The sequence below is a fragment of the Astyanax mexicanus genome, chromosome 24, assembly GCF_023375975.1.
Source record: "Astyanax mexicanus isolate ESR-SI-001 chromosome 24, AstMex3_surface, whole genome shotgun sequence".
Lineage (NCBI taxonomy): Eukaryota > Metazoa > Chordata > Actinopteri > Characiformes > Acestrorhamphidae > Astyanax > Astyanax mexicanus.
In genome coordinates this window covers 3,711,790-3,735,954 of record NC_064431.1, presented here as the reverse complement: position 1 = coordinate 3,735,954, position 24,165 = coordinate 3,711,790, and the positions used below count along the sequence as shown (strand labels likewise).

Here is a 24,165-nt window from a genome sequence, read left to right as displayed (position 1 = left end):
TAGCTTTAATTTATAAGTTATAACTAGCTAAGCTTGCTTTAATTTATAAGTTATAAACTAGCTAACCTAGCTTTAATTTATAAGTTATAACTAGCCAACCTAGCTTTAATTTATAAGTTATAACTAGCTAAGCTTGCTTTAATTTATAAGTTATAACTAGCTAACCTAGCTTTAATTTATAAATTATAACTAGCTAACCTAGCTTTAATTTATAAGTTATAAACTAGCTAACCTAGCTTTAATTTATAAGTTATAACTAGCTAACCTAGCTTTAATTTATAAGTTATAACTAGCTAACTTAGCTTTAATTTCTAAGTTATAACTAGCTAACCTAGCTTGAATTTATAAGTTATAACTAGCTAACCTAGCTTTAATTTATAAGTTATAACTAGCTAGCCTAGCTTTAATTTATAAGTTATAACTAGCTAGCCTAGCCTTTAATTTATAAGTTATAAACTAGCCAACCTAGCTTTAATTTATAAGTTATAACTAGCTAACCTAGCTTTAATTTATAAGTTATAAACTAGCTAACCTAGCTTTAATTTATAAATTATAACTAGATAACCTATCTTTAATTTATAAGTTATAAACTAGCTAACCTAGCTTTAATTTATGAATTATAACTAGATAACCTAGCTTTAATTTATAAGTTATAACTAGATAACCTATCTTTAATTTATAAGTTATAAACTAGCTAACCTAGCTTTAATTTATAAGTTATAACTAGCTAACCTAGCTTTAATTTATAAGTTATAACTAGATAACCTATCTTTAATTTATAAGTTATAAACTAGCCAACCTAGCTTTAATTTATAAGTTATAACTAGCTAACCTAGCTTTAATTTATAAGTTATAACTAGATAACCTATCTTTAATTTATAAGTTATAAACTAGCCAACCTAGCTTTAATTTATAAGTTATAACTAGCTAACCTAGCTTTAATTTATAAATTATAACTAGATAACCTAGCTTTAATTTATAAGTTATAACTAGCTAACCTAGCTTTAATTTATAAGTTATAACTAGCCAATCTAGCTTTAATTTATAAATTATAACTAGATAACCTAGCTTTAATTTATAAGTTATAACTAGCTAACCTAGCTTTAATTTATAAATTATAACTAGATAACTTAGCTTTAATTTATAAGTTATGACTAGCTAACCTAGATTTAATTTATAAATTATAACTAGATAACTAATCCCTGGTTCAGTCCTCAAAATGGCCGCTATATATACATATAGCGGCCATTTTGAGGACTGAACCAGGGATAAGTTAGCTACATAGTTAGCACTAACACAACAGCAATACTGGTTTTGGTACTTAAATTTCTTGTCGCCCACTCAAACACACATGCTCACACAGAAACACACACACATACACACACACACTTTCAAATACATTCACTCACACTCTCTAAAATACACCCTTTCTCAAACACACAATGTCTTTCTCAAACACACACAGTTTTAAACACACGCACTCTCTCTCTTTCAAACACACACACACACACACTGTCAAACAAACACACACTCTCTCAAACACACACACACAGTCTCTCTCAAACACACACACACACTCTCTCTCAAACCCACGCACACACACACTCTCAAACACACACACTCTCTCAACCACACACACACACACACACACACTCTCTCAGACACACACAATCTCTCTCAAACACACGCACTCTCTCTCAAACACACGCACTCTCTCTCAAACACACGCACACACTCTCTTTCAAACAAACACACACACTCTCTCTCAAACACACACACACACTGTCAAACAAACACACACTCTCTCAAACACACACACACAGTCTCTCTCAAACACACACACACTCTCTCTCAAACCCACGCACACACACTTTATCTCTCTCAAACACACACACACACACACACAGACTTAAACACACACATTCTCTGTCTCACTCTCAAACACACTATGTCCCATTCTCTAACACACACACACTCTCAAACACACACACACACACACACACACACACACATTCTTTCAAATAAACACACACACTTAAAATGCCTGTCTGTTGTAGGTATCAGGGCTAGACTAATGTTATGTTATTAACAAAGTGAAATGATAACCAAATCTAGCAGTATTGCTCAACATGTTATGGCCTCTAAATACCCCTTTAAAATGTAAACTAATTTGTATTAAGGAAATGTGCTTGTATTTGCTTTAGAGAAGTGCAGATAAGGCAAAATAATTTTGCAAGGTTATTTTGTTGTTTGTTATGAAGTATAAATACTTAACGACTAAGTACCAAGGGTTGTAAAAATGTCATATTTGCATTGCTTTGTAAGAGGCATACATTTGTCGTTCATTCATGCTGTGTTCTTATTTGCAGATTGCAGGCAGGTTGGTGTTGAGAGTGGTAAGCGTCGACTGACTGCAGAGTCATTTTGCTGTATTGTGTTCCTGTTCACAAACAGGAATACTGGTAAGTTATATCCATATTGAGGTGTTTTGTTTACAGGTTATTGTTTGCGTTTTTGATTAAGGTACATTGATTTAGCTGTTATTATATATCGTTTTCCAAGAAATTCACTCCCAAAATGCCGCGAAAGAACAAAAGATCCTGTGCAAAAAAAGAACAGTGGAAATTACGTACTGAACATTTAGTTGATACTGTTGAGAAAGCTGTGAGCAACAACTGTGAAACTGCAATACCTATTTCACCTAAAGCCTCCTCCAGCCAGTCTGATCACAGGATTTCAGAGCAGAACAAAGGAAGTCAAAATAGGGATAATAAAGCTTCAGACAAGGATGACATCATGTTTAAAAGCAGTGAGGGACCTGTCAGTAGTAACAGTACATCCTATAAAGAAACAGACGAGATTTCGGTGAGAGCCTCATACAGTCAATCGGATTACAGGTTTTCAGAGTACACCAGAGGAACCCAATGTGTGGCTAATTCATTGATGTTTCTAGCTCACCTGAATGAGAAACAACACATAAACAGAGACTGCTTGAATTGCATCTTAAACAGAGGAGACCAGTTGTACGGTCAGATAAGACACAGATTAGAGGATGAAAACAGGTTTATTTCTAGGTATTTGAATTTTGATGATCTCCCAAACACAATTGAAACTGACTCAGGGCGTTATGTTGTGAAGAAATCCAACCCAGTCGGTGGATTGTTACTGCAAGATGCACCTGAAGACTGGCAAAACTTTTTGAATCTGTCACTTCGTCTTGAAGGTCTTGGAACTGAATTTTCACAGGCCTTGCTGATCATTGGTGGTTTGTGTGTAAGTGTTTTCAAAGATCGAAGTGGGCGGTATGGGTTTTTTGATCCACATGCTCGAAATGCAAATGGATCATGCTGTGACAAAAATGGGAAAGCAGTAATGGTTACTTTTCACTTCGTTTCTGATCTGGCAAACCGACTGATACAGCTCTTCTTCTACTCTCTGAAGTTAAAAGCACACAACGAGTATAACCTGCTTCCTGTCTGCTTTGAGAGAGAAATATCTGAAGACCTCAAAATGGGAATAACATCAACAGAGAGTGAACCAGATGTGGTACAGGAATCCTCCATGCTGCCTAAGATGTCTATTAAGCTAGATAAACTTCGGAGAGAAAAAGTTGCAAAGAGACTGACAAGACTGGAGATGTCAAAAAGGAACCAAGAGTTGCTAAATGAAAAAGAACAAAAAAAACTGAGAATGTCACAGAGGAGGAAAGATGCTGATAAACATAGATATAGGCTTCTTTCTTCAGAGAAGACTGCCAGCATCAGAGCCCGATATAGCGAAGACTGTGGCTTCCAGTTAAGGCAAAAACAGTACATCAGGGGTCGGTATATTAATGATCCTTCTTTTAAGCAAAGACAAAAAGAGCATATTAGAAGCCAGTATAGAAATGACCCTGCATTCCAAATGAAAAAGAAAGAAATTGTTAGAGGCCGCTATAGAAATGACCCTGCATTCCAAATGAAAAAGAAAGAAATTGTTAGAGGCCGCTATAGAAATGACCCTGCATTCCAAATGAAAAAGAAAGAAATTGTTAGAGGCCGCTATAGAACTGACCCTGCATTCCAAATGAAAAAGAAAGAAATTGTTAGAGGCCGCTATAGAAATGACCCTGCATTCCAAATGAAAAAGAAAGAAATTGTTAGAGGCCGCTATAGAACTGACCCTGCATTCCAAATGAAAAAGAAAGAAATTGTTAGAGGCCGCTATAGAAATGACCCTGCATTCCAAATGAAAAAGAAAGAGAACGTTAGAGGCCGTTATAGAAGTGATCCTGCATTCCAAATGAAAAAGAAAGAGAACGCTAGAGGTCGTTATAGAAATGACCCTGCATTGCAGCAAAAAAAAAAAGAGCACATTAGAGGCTGTTATAGAAATAACACTGCATTTCAGCTGAAACAAAAGGCTTATATGAAGGCACATTTTAAAAAGCATTATGAACAAGATGCAAGGTTCCAAGAAAGGCGTCGTATGTCACAAAGCCGCCATTTTAAATTGAGACAAACCAAGGACCTCAAAGCACTGCACAGCATACGATGTAGCAACCGCATAAAGGAGAAATACAGGAGCATTGTTGGCTTCACTACAGGACAAGTCAACAGAGAACTTTCTGAGCCAACTACAGTCCAACGTACCAGTGATACCCAGTCAAACCAACTGATACAACAGGCACAATCACTGTTTGCACTAAATGTGCAGCAAGGACCAATATATATTTGTACTGTCTGCCACAGATGCTTATTTGCCAACCAAGTGAGGCTGTGTGCGTCTTCAAACTACTCTAAAGACCCTGAGCTTACAGCCATGTGCTTAACAGGAACATATGTCCATGTATGTGAAGACAGCTGCAGAGATCAAGGCGAGTGTGTAATGCCTGAAAGGAAGGAAGAGTGGATTTGCCATAGCTGCCATGAAAACCTAAAGACTGGTCATCTGCCATCTATTGCTGTATCAAATAACCTTGAGCTTGACCCTATTCCAAATGAATTGCAAGGGCTAAATGTTCTTGAGAGACACATCATTGCAAAGTTCATACCTTTTGCAAAAATCATTGCTCTTCCAAAGGGACAACAGCGTGCTATCCATGGAGCAGTGGTATGCGTACCTTCTGAGGTAGAGTCAACTGTCCAGTGTTTACCCAGACCCCCATCTGAATCACAATTACTGAGGGTGAAGTTGAAGAGACGCCTACAGTACAAAGGACATTTTCAGTTTCAGAATTTAGACATGAAAAAGGTCAGAACTGCCTTAATGAAATTAAAGGAAATTCATTCTGAGTATAGAGAAGTGGCTGTACGAGAGGAAGAAGAAGATGAGTACCTGGAAACAACAGAATGTGCAATGGGGGAGAACGGTGCTGAAAGTGTTGCTAATGATGGCTGCAGCAACAATGAAGAAAATGCAGAGGGAGGTTCTGATTCTGAAAATACATCTGACAAACTGGAGGACAATGTTGCTAACAATGTCTGCACCAACCAAGACGATGGTGCACATGGTGGTTCTGACGATGAAAATGCATGTGACGAACAGGACAACAGTGTTGCAGGAAACTATGGGATTGCTTTTGATTCATGCCTTCAGCCAGCTGATGTTGGTCAAGAAATACTGTCATTTGGAGACAATGTTTACTCAATTGCACCGGCAGAAGGAAATCAACCAGTCAGCTTTTTCAAAACTCCAAAGTTGGAATCCATGGCATTTCCTGTGCAATTCAACACAGGTAGGAACACATTGGATGAATCAGATCGACCCAAGAAGATTTCTCCAAGCAGATATTTTAATGCAAGGCTGTTCAGCGCTGACAACCGTTTTGCCATGGACACCAATTACATTTTCTTTGCTCAGTTTGTGGCAGAAATGCACGCTGCTATGTCAAGCATGTCCATTCAGCTGCGCAAAGGGAAAGCGTTCACAAAGGATGGACGAAGAATTACATCACGAGTGTTGCAAGACCAGCGTGAGGTGCAGAAACTTGTTCAACATGGGGAAGCAACAAGATTCATGCAGCCCTTAAGAGGAACACCGGCTTTTTGGGAAAAGACTATGAGGGACCTCTTTGCATGCTTACGACAATTAGGATTGCCTACGTTTTTTTGCACTTTCAGTGCTGCTGAAATGAGGTGGCCAGAGATCATTGGAGCCATCAAGAAGCAACAGGGAGAAACTGTGAACTTCTCAGAATTGGACTGGTCCACTAAATGTGACATCCTTCGAAGCAACCCTGTGACAGTCATAAGACTCTTTGAAAAGAGAGTGGAGGCTCTAATGAGAGATTTGATCTTGTCACCTGCACAACCCATTGGTGAAGTAGTGGACATGTTTTACAGAGTGGAGTTCCAGGCCAGAGGGTCAGCCCACATTCACTGCCTGTTCTGGATTAAGGATGCCCCAAAGTTTGAGGATGATCCAGATGAAAAGGTTTCTGCATTCATTGATAAATACATTTCATGCCAACTGCCTGATGAAAAGTCAGACCCGGATCTGCACAATATTGTGAAGGAAGTCCAGTCTCACAGCAAAAGTCACACAAAGTCATGTAAAAAAGGAAAAAAACATTGCCGTTTCGGGTTTCCAAAGCCACCCGTGAAGTCAACTTTCATTAGCAGACCAAGACCATCAGATCCAGATGGACCAAACCCAAATCAACAAGCAAGAACAAAGCTGAAGCCTGTTTGGGATTTACTACATGACTCAGCAGCTTCATTTCAAAGCACAGATGACATTCTTGCTAAATGCAATATGACTTATAACGACTTCTCTCATTATCTTGAGATGACAACGGATTCCAGTGCTGTGATGATGAAACGTGACCCCAAGGACTGTTGGGTTAATGGCTACAATCCACACTTGTTGAGAGCATGGAATGCAAATATGGACATTCAGTACATTCTGAATCCCTACAGCTGCATCATCTACATGTTGTCATACATAACCAAGGCCGAGCATGAGATGAGTGACTATCTCAAACGAATTGTTAAGGAATCAAGCAAAGACAATTCATCAGAGCTTGAGCAGATGAAAGAGATCATGCAAGCTTACTCCAAAAACCGGGAGGTCAGTGTGCAAGAGGCTGTCACCCGTGTGTGCAGCTTAAAACTCAAGTTTTGCTCACGCAGCGTAATCTTTATTCCTACAGATGACAATGCAGTGAAGATGAGCCTACCGCTGAGAAAACTGGAGACAAAGGATCCAGATTCAGATCAAGTGTGGATGGCTGGATTGCCAGAAAAGTATAAAGCCAGACCGGAAACTCCTGAATTCGAAACAATGTGCATGGCTGATTTCGCATCCAACTACAGACTTGTCTATGGCAGACAAAGTGGTGGTCCAAATGTCATTCCACTTCAAGATAATATGGGATTTATACAGAAGAGGACCAAAGGCAAACCTGCGGTCATTAGATATGCACGTTTTTCCCCAAAAAAGGACCCTGAAAAGTTTTATGGAAGTCTTCTTAAGGTTTACCTGCCCTACAGAGATGAACATCAGCTGAAGATACCACCGTTTAATTCTTACCAGTTCTTCTATGAGAGTGCATGTATCAAACTTTCTGGCTCTGAGTCAATAAGGCCTGTGTTTGAAATTGTGAATGACAATAGAAAGCGATATGAAAAGGACAGTGATGCTATCGAGCGTGCAATCGAGGACTTTGAAAAAATTGGACCCACTGAGGATGCATGGGCCAATTTTGCTCCAAATACAGAGCTCATTCGAATTGAGACCATTTCAGAACATCAACCAATGGATCCAGCTGAGGATAAAGAGCAAGATGATGTGCCAGAATACAGAAAAAATTCTGAAAGAACAACAGCAGTGCAGCTTGTCGAGTGCCCAGCACTGAATAGTAAGGTTTTACGGCAGATGTACCAAAACCTAAATGAAACACAAGCAGCTGTGTTTTATAAACTAAGAGACTGGAGCTTAAGGCTTGTGAATGGCGAAAGGCCAGACCAGTTCTTTTACTTTGTCACTGGTGGAGCCGGAACTGGCAAATCTCATTTGATCAAGTGTGTCTACAATGAAGTGACCAAAATTCTGAGAAGATTGCCCAGTATGGATGAACTGGATGACCTATCAAGGCCAACTGTCCTACTTACCTCTTTCACGGGAACGGCGTCATTCAACATTTCGGGAAACACATTGCATTCAGTACTAAAACTTCCAAAGAACCTGAAGCCACCGTACCAAGGACTTGGAAATTCTTTGGATGAGATGAGGATCATACTTTCAAATGTTCAAATCATTGTTATTGATGAAGTTTCCATGGTTTCCAAAGAGCTCTTTGCATATGTGGACCAAAGGCTACAACAGATTAAAGGCAGCAAGAAACCCTTTGGAGGAGTGTCGGTGCTTGCTGTAGGTGACTTCTTTCAACTACCACCAGTTGGAAAGGCTAAGGCCCTGTGTGTCTATGAAGACAACACAATGGACATTTGGAAAGACAATTTCCATATCGTCACACTGGAAGAAATCATGAGACAAAAGCAGGATGCCCCATTTGCGGAAATGCTGAACAGGCTTCGTGTTAAGAAGAAGACCGAGCCATTACTGAACTGTGACAGAGCTCTGCTGGCTACGCGCACCTTTCCCAGGAAGGATGACTGCCCACCGGATGTGTTACACATCTTTGCCACAAACAAGGAGGTGGATAAACACAACAATGACACCCTTTCTGCACTTAGTTCCGACATAACCCGTGTTGATGCAGAGGACCATATGAAAGATGACCGAACAGGAAGAATGGTACGGCAAGCAGCTCCGTTTCAAGGCCGCAAAGGAGATCTTCCAGACTCATTGTTGTTGTCAGAGGGTGTACGTGTTGTCATTACACGTAATATAGATACAGGAGACGGTTTGGTTAATGGAACTTTTGCAAAGATCTCACAGATCGTCAAGAAGACTGACACAAAAGGCAATGAATATGTGGATTTAATCGGATTGCAGTTGGATAACCCTACTGCTGGCACCAAGAGACGCAGTCGAATCCCTGGGAGTCCTGACAATGTTGTTTTCATTGAGAGAGTAGAGGAGCGGTGCAAGAGAAAGGGACTGGTACGTTGTCAGTTTCCTTTAAAACTAGCATATGCCTGCACGTCTCACAAAGTACAAGGCATGACGTCATCATCAGCTGTAGTATCTCTGAAGCGGATTTTTGAACCAGGAATGGCTTATGTAGCCCTCAGCAGGACCACCTCTTTGCAAGGCCTACACATCATCGATTTTGAAGAAAAGAAGATTTTTTGCAACGAAGAAGTTTTGAATTCACTGGAAAGCATGCCTAAAGCAAACGTTGAAATGGTCATGCCACTCCTGATGCATGCTAAAACAAAAGCCAGGGACTGTTTTACTGTGATTCACCACAATGTGGAAGGTTTACATTGTCATTTTGATGACATGCGAAAACACCATGAGATCTGCTTAGGAGATATTTTGTGCTTCACTGAAACCCACATGTTTGGATTGTCCATCCCAGAGGAGCTCCAACTAGAAGGCTACAACATGTACAAGCGGAACAGACAAGTCTCCTATAGCAGTTTTCCACAGTTGGCAAACCAAAAAGGTGGTGGTGTTGCAATATATGTGAAGAACCATATAAATGCCCAGGTGTTGCAGTATGTAATGGGTGTCACTGACATGGAATTTCTGGCCCTCAAAATCAGAGACCCTGTACAAGCTGTTGTAGCTGCTATTTACAAACCACCGAACTACAAGACAGAAGATTTTCTTTCAAACCTAAAGAGTCTTTTGGATGCCATAGATATAATGGATCAGGACCATGTTATCATCTGTGGGGATTTCAATGAAGATCTCAGATCAACGACTTCAAAGTCCATCTATGACTTATTCACAAGAAGAGGATACACACAGCTCATACAGGGAGCAACAACTGAGAAAAACACTTTGTTGGATCTCATCTTTACCTCTCAACCACAAAAGTGCTTATCATCAGGAGTTTTGCATTCATATTATAGTTACCACAACCCCGTCTATGCAGTGATCAAGGAGTGATTTCATCAGAGGAACAATATGTTGGAATTGCAGAAGACCAATAAAAGGAGCAAACCATAAGCGGCCACAGCTACACAGAAGAACGTACTGATTGAATCGTAATCAGCCACAGCAACACAATAGAACATGCACAGGATTTGTATAACTTATAAATGCTCTCATAACAAACAAGTCTCACTGGAATCAAATGAACACTTACAACAAACAGGAACTAAAACACAAAATAACAAACCAAAACAAGTAAAATAATTAATAAAAGAATCACACAATTAAGGTTTGTGCCTAACTAAAAGCAAGAGAATAAAAATTAGGCCAGAATGAATCTGTTCTGTAGTTAAAATCCATTTGGAACTGGCGACACTGAGCATGCATAAACGATGCCAGTGGGCTCGGTGCAGCCTTAGTTTGCCAGGGAGGCCAGAATGGATCTGTTGTGTGGTTAAATCCATTTGGAACTGGCGACACTGACTACATATTATTGGTGTCAGTGGGGCTCCGTACAGCCTTAGTCGCCAGGGAGGCCAAAATGGATCTGTTGTGTGGTTAAAATCCATATGGTTTTGGTGGCAATTAGTATAATGTATTGATGTCATGTATTGGGCTCTGTATTATGTTGTCTGGTTGTAATCCAAAAAAAAAAGTTCTGTAAATAGTTCTATGCATTTTTCCCCAAAATTTACATTAAAAATCTTGTATTTTGCAAGACCCAAAAAATCAGTTCTGTAAATAGTTCTAGGCATTTCTTCCAAAAAATTACATACAAAAAATATTTCATTTTGCAAGGCAAAAAATTGTTCTGTAAATACTACTATGCATTTTTTTCAAATGTTCCATACCAAAAATCACTTGTGAAATCCTTCACATGTGCAAAAATAAAGTTTAGTTTTGTAAATAGTTTTGTATTTCTTCCAGTATTTCATACAAAAAAATTGAAGGCAAAAAATAAAAATATTCAGTTCTGTAAATAGTTCTATGCAATAATTCTATGTTGTCTGCGTGTCTAAAAGTTTGTATTGTTTGTCAGTTTACACTAACCTTGTCCTTGTCGTGTCATACTAACATCCCACTCTTGGCCTGTACCTTGACGTGGTGAGTGGGCTTTAAACAAAAGCAGGCCCCGTTTGTGTCATCACAATAACACATTAATACTATGAGCTGAATAACTTCACTCTTTTTCACCAGGTTCTAGGGGTGTAAACCAGTACAGGCAGGTATTTGCATCAGTATAGTATATGTTTTTTTCCCTAATCATGATTAAAACATTCTAATAGCTAACTATTTGAGAAAAACTCTAAACACTACTCATAGTGTAATGTAGTTTGGTGCTGATTATAGCATTATAGATTTATAGCATTTCTGATAAATCCAAAAATTATTGCAGGTTTAACATTCTGCAGGACTCTTAGATTAAAATTTGATAAAACAACTTGCCATGACATACATGTTAAGCTACTATGCATTTTAATTTCTATTAAGGCCAAGAGTTTAATATAATACTGTGAGATAATTGTGTTTGTGTTAATGAGCTGTATATAACATCTGCATAACTGGATATCATTTTTTTACAACAGTGCTTATTAAAATGCGTGATGTTCTTGGCCAAGTTGATGGAGAAAGTGGTAAGTAATCTCTTTATTAAAACTTCTACCTGTACTAGTATAGATCATAGCCATAATGTTTGATTAATAATTAATTAATTAATGCTACATCACTGTACAAACACAGATTCCCCAAATTATGTGAAAATAAAATTGATACCATAGCAACACCTTAAGAACCGCTTGGCAACCACCATGGAAACCATAGCAACACCATAACACCCAGCCATGAAGCAGCACTGCAATCACACTCGCAGTTTCTGCAGGAACTGCAATCTAGTTACTATTAATATAATATATATATGTTTTCCATGAAAACATGATTTCCATTTATACAAAAAGCTACTAGCTACTAGTTGAAGAACCAATGATGTTTCTTCTGCTTTTACTGCTCCTCCATTATCTTCTCTTATGTTTAAGAGTGTGTTCCCACAGATGTCCCCTTTACTCCAACCCACTGCCGTTGAGTTATTTAGAGAAGCTGTGTTGCGGCTGTGCTGATGGAGGAAGGGCTGGGTTATAAACAGTGGAGGAAACGGCTGGAGTCTTATCATTCAGCCCAGCCTGGCCTGCAGTGATGAAGCTCGCTCTGTTTCTCCTGCTGGGTGTTGGAGGAGCCTACAGCCTCAAAATCTGCTCCTTCAACATCCAGTCCTTCGGAGAGAGCAAACTCTCCAAACCCACCGTCCTCAACATCATACTGGAGGTAAGCTTTACTTCATACAATATTTACACCTAATATTTCATCAATAATTCAGTGCACTCTGAAAAAAACTCTGTGTCCTGTGAATACATAACTAAAAAAAAAAAAAAAACTGTTTGTGATAAATATGTGTATAGATTTATACATGCACACGAGTCAATTATATTAGGAATAACAATTCCATTAGAGTTTATTAAATATATTTTAACACTAATATTTCTGTTTACTGCTTTTTTTTAAACATTACAGCACATTACATTCTTCCAAAAAACACACAACCTGGATCCTGTAGAAAACATATAAATATTTTAGATTAATTCAGTCCACAGCTTTACCATGGGTCACAGAAAGGTACAGAAAATTCTGTACAAGAAATAGAAACTATAGTAAATGTTCTCACTATGAGAGAGTGTGTGTGAATGCATAACTTCACACATCGTCAGGTCAGGAACTTCCTTTCAATTTTTTTACTTCCCATATCCAACAAAATTACATTTATACCAATTTCAATTCCAGTAGGGTAAGAATCCTGATACTAATATATAAAAATGTTGTTTTCTCCAGAGAAGCAAATGAGACCGTACTTAATTTTATGGACCATCTTTTTAGCCCAGGACATTAAATTGGCACAAATGGATGCAGAGATTTCAAGTAATGAAGAACAAATACTTTGTTACATTACTTAAGTAGAACTGTTTGTTATCTATACTGGTTATATACTGGAATATTTATTTTTACATTTTATCACAGTTATCTGAACTTTCTACTATTTTATTTCAACTCGTTTCCATTCCGGCTTCTTATCGTTTAATAAACCCCCTATAGATAAAAAAAAAAAACCTAGAGATAAATATAAAACATAGCAGACGTATGTAGTCTAGTATGAAGATGAACCGTGCAGAGACTCAAAAGGACTCCAGATAAACTTCAGTCCAACTAAGCTTTATTTTAATATATTTACATTCTACTAAAATACATTTATTAACAATGAGCATATATGCAACTGAAAGAGGGAACAGCCTAGTGCAAAATACCAAATTATATTATCAACCTTAACATTTTATTAATAACATTAAAGTCATTATGACCATTAGTAAAATGTGTTTTTGGATGGGGGTTTAATGCACTATAGGACTCTGTGGGCGTGGCCTAAGCTTTTGTGCTTAATGGCTTTATTTTTTCTCATTACATTACTTTTACTTTTATACTTTAAGTAGATTTGAAACCAGTACTTTTACACTTTTACTCAAAGAGTTAAAAGCTTGAGTTGATACTTCAACTTCTACAGAAATATTTTAAACCATAGCATCTATATTAGCATTACTAGCACTAAATTAGGCTGGTTTCATCTCTGCTCTGGTTCGGCTGTATTTTATTTAACTGTGTTTAAAGCTGTACCGAATATCCTTTGTCCAACTATATTAAGATAAATTCTACTGTTTTCTACTGAACTATAGCAGGTCATGCGAAGCTGTTATTCATTTTAGTTCCACCTTCTTCTCAATACAGAGTATTACTAGATGTGACCTCATGCTGGTCATGGAAATCAAAGACGTGAAGGGTGAGGCCTTCCCCCAGCTGATGACTTACCTCAACAGGTAACTACAATATACAATACATATACAGCTCTGGAAATATGAAGCACTGCAGTTTCTGAATCAGTTTCTCTGATGTTGCTATTTATAGGTGTATATTTGAGTAAAATGATCATTGTTGTTTTATTCTATAAACTAAAAAAATAGTCATTTAGATCATTTATTTGCAGAAAATGAAAAATGTCTAAAATAACAAAAAAGATGCATATTTTGCATAGTTCATATTTATTAAGTTTTAAGAGTTCAGAAATCAATATTTGGTGGAATAACCCTGGTTTTTAATCACAGTTTTCATGCATCTTGGCATCATGTTCTCCTCCACCAGTCTTACACACTGCTTTTGGATAACTTTATGCTGCTTTACTCCTGGTGTAAAAATTCAAGCAGTTCAGTTTGGTGGTTTGATGGTTTGTGATCATCCATCTTCCTCTTGATTATATTCCAGAGGTTTTTAATTTGGTAAAATCAAAGAAAATCATCATTTTTAGTGGTCTCTTTTTTTTCCAGAGCTCTAAATGCCAAATGCAGCATGATGTGGAAATAGATAAGGAAATTCTTGTTTTTTTATTTTCATTTTTTGCAACCTGTCTCCCAGATAAGTTATTATTAGATTATTATTAACTTTGTTCTAATTAATTTTTTTTATTTTGTTTTTCAACATTACAGAAAAATGGAGAAAATAAATTGCGATGTATTTTTTCCGATGTGTGTAGTGTGTAGTCATATCTTAAGTTATGTAAATAAATAAAATAATATACAGTATTTTATACTGATAACATTATGATATATTGTGTATTACAGCAGGTACAGAGGCAGGAAGCCGGAGTATAGCTATGTGATCAGTGAGAGACTGGGTCGGAAGTCCTATAAGGAGCAGTACGCCTTTATCTACAGGTAACTTTCTATTACATTTCTATTACATTTCTATACATTTCTATTACATTCCAGCTACCTTCTTAGAAAGGTCCCCTACTGGTGTAAATGTGGAACCGTAATTAATATATATATATATATATAACCCAGAAGGTGGGTTACAATGCTCATTGCTATCTTTGCAAGCCCACCAACTGTCTATTTTAAATAGCAACAGTATTTCTGCATATATATGTGCTAATGGGTGTGGTGGTCTGGAAATGAGATGTGTTCAGGTACATTTCTGCACATTGCTATCTTGGGAACCAAAAACACAGGTGCACCACTGACTGAAAAATACCTTGACAGACGACAACAGTCAGATGTTCATTGCTATCTTGGCACTGAATTGTGAATGTATACTGTATTTAAATCACATCATGATAATAAAGTGTGTTAAGCTTGGAGTCACTGATGTCTGTGTTCACACAGGCAGCGCTCCGTCTCTGTGAAAGCTGTGTATCAGTATCCCGACACACAGTCAGAAGATGTCGACGCTTTCGCCCGGGAGCCTTTCGCTGTGTGGTTTTCATCTCCAACAACAGGCAAGAGCGATCTAATAACAGAATAAATGATCAGGAATAAACTGTTAGTGCTGTCAATCACAGAAACCGAGATTAAACCCCTCCCTCTCCTGATCCCATCTTCTCTTACAGAGATCAAAGATCTGGTCATCATCCCCATCCACACAGCTCCAGAAGCAGCAGTTAAAGAGATAGATGAGCTGTATGATGTCTACCACAACGTCTCTCAGCACTGGCAATCACAGGTACAGAAGCACTGCACAACATGCCAAAAGTCATGGGATTATTATTAGTATTGTTTAAATTGAGCATGAAGTGTTACCTCAGCAAACAGCTTGCCACCACCCTCATCTGTATAAGTGATGAGATGCTATCTTGTGAATTTGACTGAGCCCTGAGAGTGGGTGCTAGATGGATAGATGGGAGATTGCAGTGTTCTTTAGCCTTCACAAGACATGCCAAAACTCATGGGATACAATACTAGTTTGTGTATTATGGCATCTGGAATGTCACATTATTTTTCAGTAAATCAGAAGCAGAAATAAAATACATACACTTGTTGGAAAATGTAGATAAATGCAGTGTGTATAAATAATAATAATAATAATAATAATAATAATAAAATACTTGTTGATTATTTTAATGTTGTAGTTTGTATATATGTATGTTTATATATGTTAAAAATATATAATTATATATATTTTAAAATTATAAAATTACTTGGAAATACTCTAATTTTCCATTAACTTCCATTCAAGGTAATTGTTAATAAAAAGTCATTTCTATTTGATCTAATTTAAGCAAATAATTGACAAAATTTAAAAACGCTTTTATTATTAAGCCTTACAGACACAACATTTCATTACTACTGCTAATACATAAGAATATATATATATATATATATATATATATATATATATATATATATATATATATATATATATATGTATAACAATAATGATGATTCATTTTTGTTTGATGATAATGTGTAAATGGAAGCTCTGCAGGCTTTATAGGGCAAAAGCTGAAAGGTGAGAGCAGTTCCTCTATAGTACTGAAACTCCTCTCATTATGCATTCACCTGGACACACACACACACACACACGCACACACACACACACGCGCGGGCTCTCAGATTGCATCATTTATCTTGAGCATCAGTTCCTGTTTCACTGCTCACAGCTCTCCTCACATCTCGTTTCAGCAGAACTTCATCATCATGGGGGACTTCAACGCCGCCTGCGGTTACGTCCCCAAGAGAGAGTGGAGGAACATCCGCCTGCGCTTGGACTCAGAGTTCCTCTGGCTGACTAATGATAAGCTGGACACTTCAGTTAAACACTCCACCAACTGCGCTTACGATAGGTCAGGAGTTCAGAAAAAAATTTGATATATTATATAGATGTATTAAACACAGAATTATCTATTTTGAGCCTTTATTTCTTGTATTGTTAAAGATTATGGATTACAGCCAATGGAAACCCAAAAATCAGTGTCTCAGGAAACTGAAATATTATATAAGACCAATTGGTACTTTGGTACAGTGTGCCAAGTCCTGCTGGAAGCAGGAGGTCTGGAAGTCTGGAGGAAGAGTGGAGACACACACAGTCCAAACTGCTCGAGGTCTAGTGTGAAGTTTCTACAATCAGTGATGGTTTGGAGAGTCATGTCTGTCATCTGCTGGTGTTGATCCACTGTGTTTTATATTATCAAGTCTAAAGTCAGTGCAGTTTTGTTTTCTTGCAAAATCTTACAGCACTTCATGCTTCCCTCTGCTACTGACAACTTTTATGGATATGCGGATTTCATTTTCCAGCAGGACTTGGCACACTGCCTACACTGCCAAAAGTACCAATTGGTTTTATATGATATTCGGTACCACTTTAAAATAAGACTACCTTTATAAAGGGTTTATAAATGGTTTACAATTAGTTTATTAATGGTTACTAATTAGGTTGTAAATGCCTTAAAAATCATTAATAATCATTTATAACACATACGTAGAGCAAGGGCAACAATATAGACGGCTGTGGGGTTCACAATTTGGCAAACAACAGGTAATTGTTGCCCTTTCTACATATGTGTTATAATTGATTTTTAAGGCATTTACAACCTAATTAGTAACCATTAATAAACTAATTGTAAACTATTTATAAACCCTTTATAAAGGTAGTCTTATTTTACAGTGGTACCTAATTTTTTACTTTCGAGTTCAGTTTATCATGCTCTGCTCTCTGTCTGCAGGGTGGTGCTTCGTGGAGAGAAGATGATCCAGGCTGTCAGTGCAGACTCAGTGGAAGTCTATGATTTTAAACAGGCGTTTGGACTCACAGAGACAGAGGTACACCTTCTAATTCTATTTTACACCTTTACATCGGTTCACACTACTTTATTTTACAAAACTTTAACCAGTTCAAATATGATGCTAGGAGCTCCCAAATTTTGAGGACTTAATGAAGTCAAATCCATGAAAAGATAATGATCCATATGTTGGCTCTGTCGTATAGAAAATCCAATCAGTGATGGATCAGCACTTAGAGAGCACTTAAAAATTATGAGTTTCTTTGATTTTACCAAATTGAAAACCTCTGGACTATAAACAAGAGGAAGATGGATGATCACAAACCATCAAACCACCAAACTGAACTGCTTGAATTTTCGCACCAGGAGTAAAGCAGCATAAAGTTATCCAAAAGCAGTGTGTAAGACTGGTGGAGGAGAACATGATGCCAAGATGTATGAAAACTGTGATTAAAAACCAGGGTTATTCCACCAAATATTGATTTCTGAACTCCTAAAACTTTATGAATATGAACTTTTTTTCTTTGCATTATCTGAGGTCTGAAAGCTCTGCATCTTTTTTGTTATTTCAGCCATTTCTAATTTTCTGCAAATAAATGCTCTAAATGACATAAATTTTATTTGCAATTTGGGAGAAATGTTGTCTGTAGTTTATAGAATAAAACAACTCAAACATATTCCTATAAATAGCTAAATCTAAGAAACTGATTCAGAAACTGAAGTGGATATATATATATATCCAAACCACTGACTGCACATTTTCTAATAGTAATAAATGCTATTTTTGCTTGTCTCTGTTTCCAGGCTCTGGCTGTGAGTGATCATTTCCCTCTTTGCTTTACTGTAAATGCAGCTCGGAGGAGCGGTTAAGACCGTCGAGAGGTTTCTGCACTTCCATGCTTCTTCTGACAAGATCCTTAACCCTTGTGTGGTGTTCGGGTCTGTGGGACCCGTTTTCATTTTTCATCAAATGATACAAAAACAATATTTTGGCATTGGCTCATTTTTTGTGAAAAACATATATCAAAACACATTTTCGATAAACAAACAATACACCCCCCCCCCCCCCCCACACACACACACATTTATATTACATACAGTATGTTTGGCCAAGGGCTAATAAACATTGCTTCATTTGTAAATTTGAAACTAAACAAATTTTCTACTCATATCTTGAGTTTAATTCATTTTCTTTTACATTTTATTAAAAAAACTAATAAAAAAAAGAGTAGCACTTTTTAAAAGAATGTAACATAAGAAAGGTAAAGGGCAAATATTAACCATGTCAGCTGTTTATATTGCTTGCAATTTAGGTGAAGCAAGCATGTGTAAAGCATTTTAATGTAAAATTGCTTAATTTTGCTGAATTAAATACAAATAACAAAGTAAACGAGTAACAAAAATATGAACACCACACAAGGGTTAAAGATCTAAAATATCTGCTCAAACTCTTCATGCACTGGAAATAAAGCTGATCAGGGTTATATGTGGGTTTCTACTGTACACACTCTGAATATTTATCAGCTGCTGAATGGATAATTAATGCTTAATACTCGAAAGCTAAATTTTACGTTACATTTATGATTAGCTATTAACTGACGCTCTTATCCAGAGACTAAAATTACTGGAGGACCACGAAAAGAGTTCAGCGAAAATCAGTAGATTTTTAGAGGACGTCTGAGAAAAACACGTACATGGTCGTTCTGCACTGGAATAAAATCACAGAGGAGCCAACATAAAAGAAAAATTTACCCACAAACCCCCCCCTGAGAAACTAATCCTGTCCAAATAGAGCTATAGTCACCCAGAACGGGAATTGAACCCTAGTCCCCCACATGATATGATAGCTCACTGGCAGGTAGTGGTGTTATCCACTGCACCACAACTTTATGTGAGGTTTCCAGGAAACGCAACATTAGTATTTCGCTTCAGGGCAGGAGAAGTAGAGCATGCTCGTTAATTATAAACCAGCTGATCAAAGGTGTGGGTTTACTGTTACTAACAGGCTGTGGGGGGTTAGTTATTGCTTCACCTCTGTCTTCCATTAATTCAGTTCAGACTAAACAGAATACAACAATATATCAACAATATACAATACAATACAACAATATATCAAATGCAATTAAATAAAATTTATTATGAAGAAAATATCATAATATATTGTCTGGTTTCTTTGTCTAAAGCAAATTATACAAGGTATATAAAATGTACTGTTGGTTGTAATCAGTGTTTTACAAACATTTAAAGAATAAAATCAGAAGAAAATGTAGGATAAGCCCTTATAAACACAGGAAAGATTATTTGCTGGACCCAAGCAGATTTTACACAAAATAGAAATGAAAATAAATTTAAAGTGTAATAAAAAATTAATCTAAACATTTAATCAGGACCCAGTAATCCCAGTGAACCCAAGTCCATTAAAGGTAATAATACTGTAATAGTGTTTCTACAATATGAGCAGCTTACAGACAGGAGATGGACCACGTCTTCTCTGTGAGGAGATATTTCAGAGGGCGTGTTCATTCGTGGAACGCTGGTTTGAAACATTACACCAGTTTATCAGTTTGTGAAGGGAGGTTAAAAATGCCGTTCCTGGCGTAGAAAGAGCTTCTCACAACCCCAGATCTTCCGTTAGCTGGTGATTTGTAGTTATGATCATAATCACCTGTCAACACAACACCAAACAAGATTTTAAACATATTATAGCATCCAGTTTACATAGTGTTCAATCATCTTATCTTCATATCGGGGTTCTCTTAATTTCTTAATTAGAGAGAACTGTCATGTCCTCAGGTTGTAAAATGCGTGTTACAGATACTATAATACTATATAGATACAGTATTAATATTGTATGTCGTATAATGTCACAGTGCGTTAATCAGAATTTGTTTTCTGTTTTTTATTACTACATTATTACAAATTACGAAAAAATATATATAAAGCAGAAATTGATCATATCTTGTTGAATATATATACAGTAATTTTATACAGTTCTGTAAAAAAAATAAGAGAGCACTTAAAAATTATGAGTTTCTTAAATTTTACCAAGTTGAAAACCTCTATAATATAATAAAGAGGAAGATGGATGATCACAAGCCATTAAACCAAGCTGAACTGCTTGAATTTTTGCACCAGGAGTAAAGGCATCCAAAACAAGTTATCCAAAAGCAGCGTGTAAGACTGGTGGAGGAGAACATGATGCCAAGATGCATGATGAAGCTCTGCAGTCTTTTTTTTGTTAGTTTTTTTTTTTTCAGCCATTTCTCATTTCCTGCAAATAAATGGTCTGAATGACAATATTTTTATTTGGAATTTTTAATCATGCTGTTTACATATATGTATAAAAAGGAAGCCTCTGATAACCTGCTACAATATCTATACAGAAAATAAATCCAATTGGAAGCCTGTGTGTAATATTTTTTTACTTTATATTGTTCTTTTTTAAACCATTCCTAAACTGTAAAAAAATGATGATTAAAACATGTTCTAAATCACATTAAATAAGTAAAAATTAGCATTTAAAAATAGAGAGATGTCCATTGTATTGAATCCTGGGTCTGAAAGGGTTAAGGAGAACAATTTCAACAACAATATCTTAATATTTATATATATATATATATATATATATATATATGTTCTGATATATTAAATATGTTAAATTGTGATATATTGTGATATATATATTGCATATTGTATCGCCAAGCCCTTGTAGCCTAGTAGACTAGTAGACATGATCTTCTCACCTAACCTCCAGCCGTATTCCCACGAGGACAATATCGGATAGTCAAACTTCTCCTCCGGCATCTTCTGGACACGCCTCCTCAGGTACATGCTGCGACCTTTGCCCTCTTTAGAGAGGCCTTGGTAGAGGGCGTCTTTGGTGTGGGGGCTGACGGGCCTCATCAGAGGGGCTTCACTCAGAGTGCGGCCCACCAGAACCGGCACCTGCTGCTTCTTCTTCTCCTGCGTTTCTTGCTTTTCCTGCTTCTCCTGAGGCTGGACCACCGGCTGGACCACCGGGGGTAGGGTGATCTGGGTGGGGGGTTTGGGGGGGTTGAAGAGGCCCATGGTCTTGGCCCGGCGGGACGTGAAGCTGGTGGGATAGTCCTTGCCGTATTTGCTCTTCCAGGTGAGGCGGGTGTAGGCCTCCTTCATGATGAGCTCCGTGTAGCAGTTCTGGTTCTGGGTGGTCAGCAGGTTCCTCATGGTGGTTCTGAGGGGTTTCGGACCCTGTGAACACTGTGGGCTGATGTGTGCAGCTCAGCGCTGAGGAACAGGGCAGATTGTTCTGGTTAAAGAGAAACAGGAGCCACTGAAACACAACCCCCACAGCAGTCTGTCATTCGGGCTTTACCTGCAGCCGGCCAATCAGAGGGCTCGGCTCAGCGGGAGAGGGGAAAGTGGCCCTGGGAAAATAACATGGGTGCAGACACACACACACACACGTTTGCTTTATTACCTTGTGAGGACACTGGGTTGTAGACCAGAGATCAGGACACAGGACTTAAGTAAAAGTTTAAATAGTTCACTAGATAATACTTAAAAATTAAAAATTAAGCTAAAAAGCGAAAGTATGTTTTACATGTTTTACTCAAGTACTCATGTAAAAGAACAGTATGAATATACACACTCCAAATGTACCTAAATTAAAAAATAAAAGGACTTCTTTAAAAAAAAAAAGCTAATTTCTTCATTTTAATAAATATTAGTCTCAGATGTTTATGGCAAAACCTTCAGCTTTCACATCTTAAGCTATTCCTAATGAGGTGTAAAGGTGTTCAACCCTTTTTATAGTCGCACTAAGAAATATATATAACAAGTATTAGAGAAAGCTTTTTTTTAAGCTTTTCAAATCATTTTTCTACGTTGTAAATTAAAAAAATATTGAAGGCTATATTAAAGCTACACAGGAACACATGCTAAATTATTCAGCAAACAAAAAGTGTTAAACAAAGCATAATATGTTTAGACAACAGCGTACAAACAGTGTGCTGAAGCCATGGAAACGGATGAGCTGGCTATTTTTCTGCTGAGCAGGTAATCACGGTAATCACTGAGCTTCAATAAGGTTTCTTACCACAGCTAGGTAATTAACCAGCACCAGTAGTGTAGTAGAGACAGGTATTTTGGACGTTGGAACATATATAATCACTGTAAATCTGGCAACCCGCGTGATTGTGGGGTAGAGAACTCTCTTCAGTCTTGCACCATTTCACACAGTTGCTCATATGAATTACTGATTGTTCTTGTAAAATAAAGCTGATTCTGTATCCTGTTCCTGTTTTAATTACAAAGCCAGGACATTTGGTCGCAGAAATGTACAAAAACTAAAAGCATGCACGCACACACACACACACACACACACACACACACTGACAAAATAACAAGAGAGACCTGAGCTGACCTTCACTGCAGCAGAACAGAATCAGCGAGTTTATATATGTGTTTCCTCTTACAGGACAAATAAAGCAAACAAGCCAAGAGAGGAAAGGAAGCTTGGAGCTGCAGGGGAAATCAGAGTAATGATAGAGCACAGCGAGGAGGAACGCTCTGGAAAACTGGACTCTTCTCACAATGAACTGATTAAAGATTTACCGTCTGTTAATCTTCTCACAGAATCTATAGCAATGTTTACAACAGTTTAAATAAGTGCTGATTTAAGACTGATTGCTAAATGTAATAATTTATTCTATATCTAGATCTGTGCCTTTTTGTTACTTCAGCCCACACCTTTACACATCGTGAGGTGGCATCATGTGAGTGAGGTTAGACACTGGCCAGTGTGCTCATGGCAAGGCATCATGAATTATCAGAGTTGATTTAAAATCCCTCCGTCCACAGTATCATGTATATACATCATCAGGAATACAATTGGACAATTACACAAAGCATTACCACTCACAGTGGACAGAGCAGTAGATAGTAATGATCGTGAACAAAGGCGTCTTGCTAAAGCTGTCCTTGTGAACAGACAAGTAACAATGCAATAATGCGTAGTGCACTAGTGCATCTAATATATATATATATATATATATATATATATATATATATATATATACATATATATATATATATATATATATATATATAAATAAAAAGTTACTTTATTTCAGTACTTTAGCTCAAAATGTGAAACTCATACATTATATAGTTGTATTACACACTAGACCAGATACTGGTCCCTTAATTTACAAATGAAATGTAAAATTTACTGATCAGTGATGGTTTGTTTGGAGAGACATGTCTGTCATCTGCTGGTGTTGATCCACTGTGTTTTATTATCAAGTCTAAAGTCAGTGCAGTTTTGTTTTCCCACAAAATCCTACAGCACTTCATGCTTCCCTCTGCTGCTGACAACTTTTATGGAGATGCAGATTTCATTTTCCAGCAGGATTTGGCACACTGCCCACACTGCCAAAAATACCAATTGGTCTTATATAATATTCTAATTTTCTGAGACACTGATTTTGGGTTTTCAATACTGTGGTATTATATAGAAAATATATATACAATGATCTGTTTACATT

General features: G+C 37.2%; 2 protein-coding genes across 3 annotated transcripts; one reads left to right on the top strand and one right to left on the bottom strand.

Annotated features, from left to right (window-relative positions):
• The first annotated feature begins 12,135 nt into the window (after positions 1-12,135).
• Positions 12,136-19,794, top strand: LOC103028153 (deoxyribonuclease gamma). Of its 2 annotated transcripts, none has more exons than XM_022682252.2 (8): positions 12,136-12,309; positions 13,816-13,904; positions 14,703-14,795; positions 15,246-15,358; positions 15,470-15,582; positions 16,542-16,702; positions 17,582-17,678; positions 18,443-19,794. In XM_022682252.2, exons 1-8 carry the CDS (start codon positions 12,181-12,183, stop codon positions 18,506-18,508), a joined length of 861 nt encoding a protein of 286 aa, XP_022537973.1. In that variant the 5' UTR covers positions 12,136-12,180; the 3' UTR covers positions 18,509-19,794. The 2 variants fall into 2 exon arrangements, with proteins under 2 accessions (XP_022537973.1, XP_022537974.1); XM_022682253.2 differs by having other exon boundaries at positions 12,137-12,309; positions 16,545-16,702.
• LOC107197672 (protein ATP6V1FNB) lies at positions 19,751-22,213 on the bottom strand. The gene is made up of 2 exons (XM_015606352.3): positions 21,382-22,213; positions 19,751-20,303 (listed from the first exon to the last, which is right to left on the bottom strand). The coding sequence occupies exons 1-2, from the start codon at positions 21,842-21,844 to the stop codon at positions 20,185-20,187; spliced, it is 582 nt and encodes a 193-aa protein (XP_015461838.3). The 5' UTR covers positions 21,845-22,213; the 3' UTR covers positions 19,751-20,184.
• Positions 22,214-24,165: the final 1,952 nt, after the last annotated feature.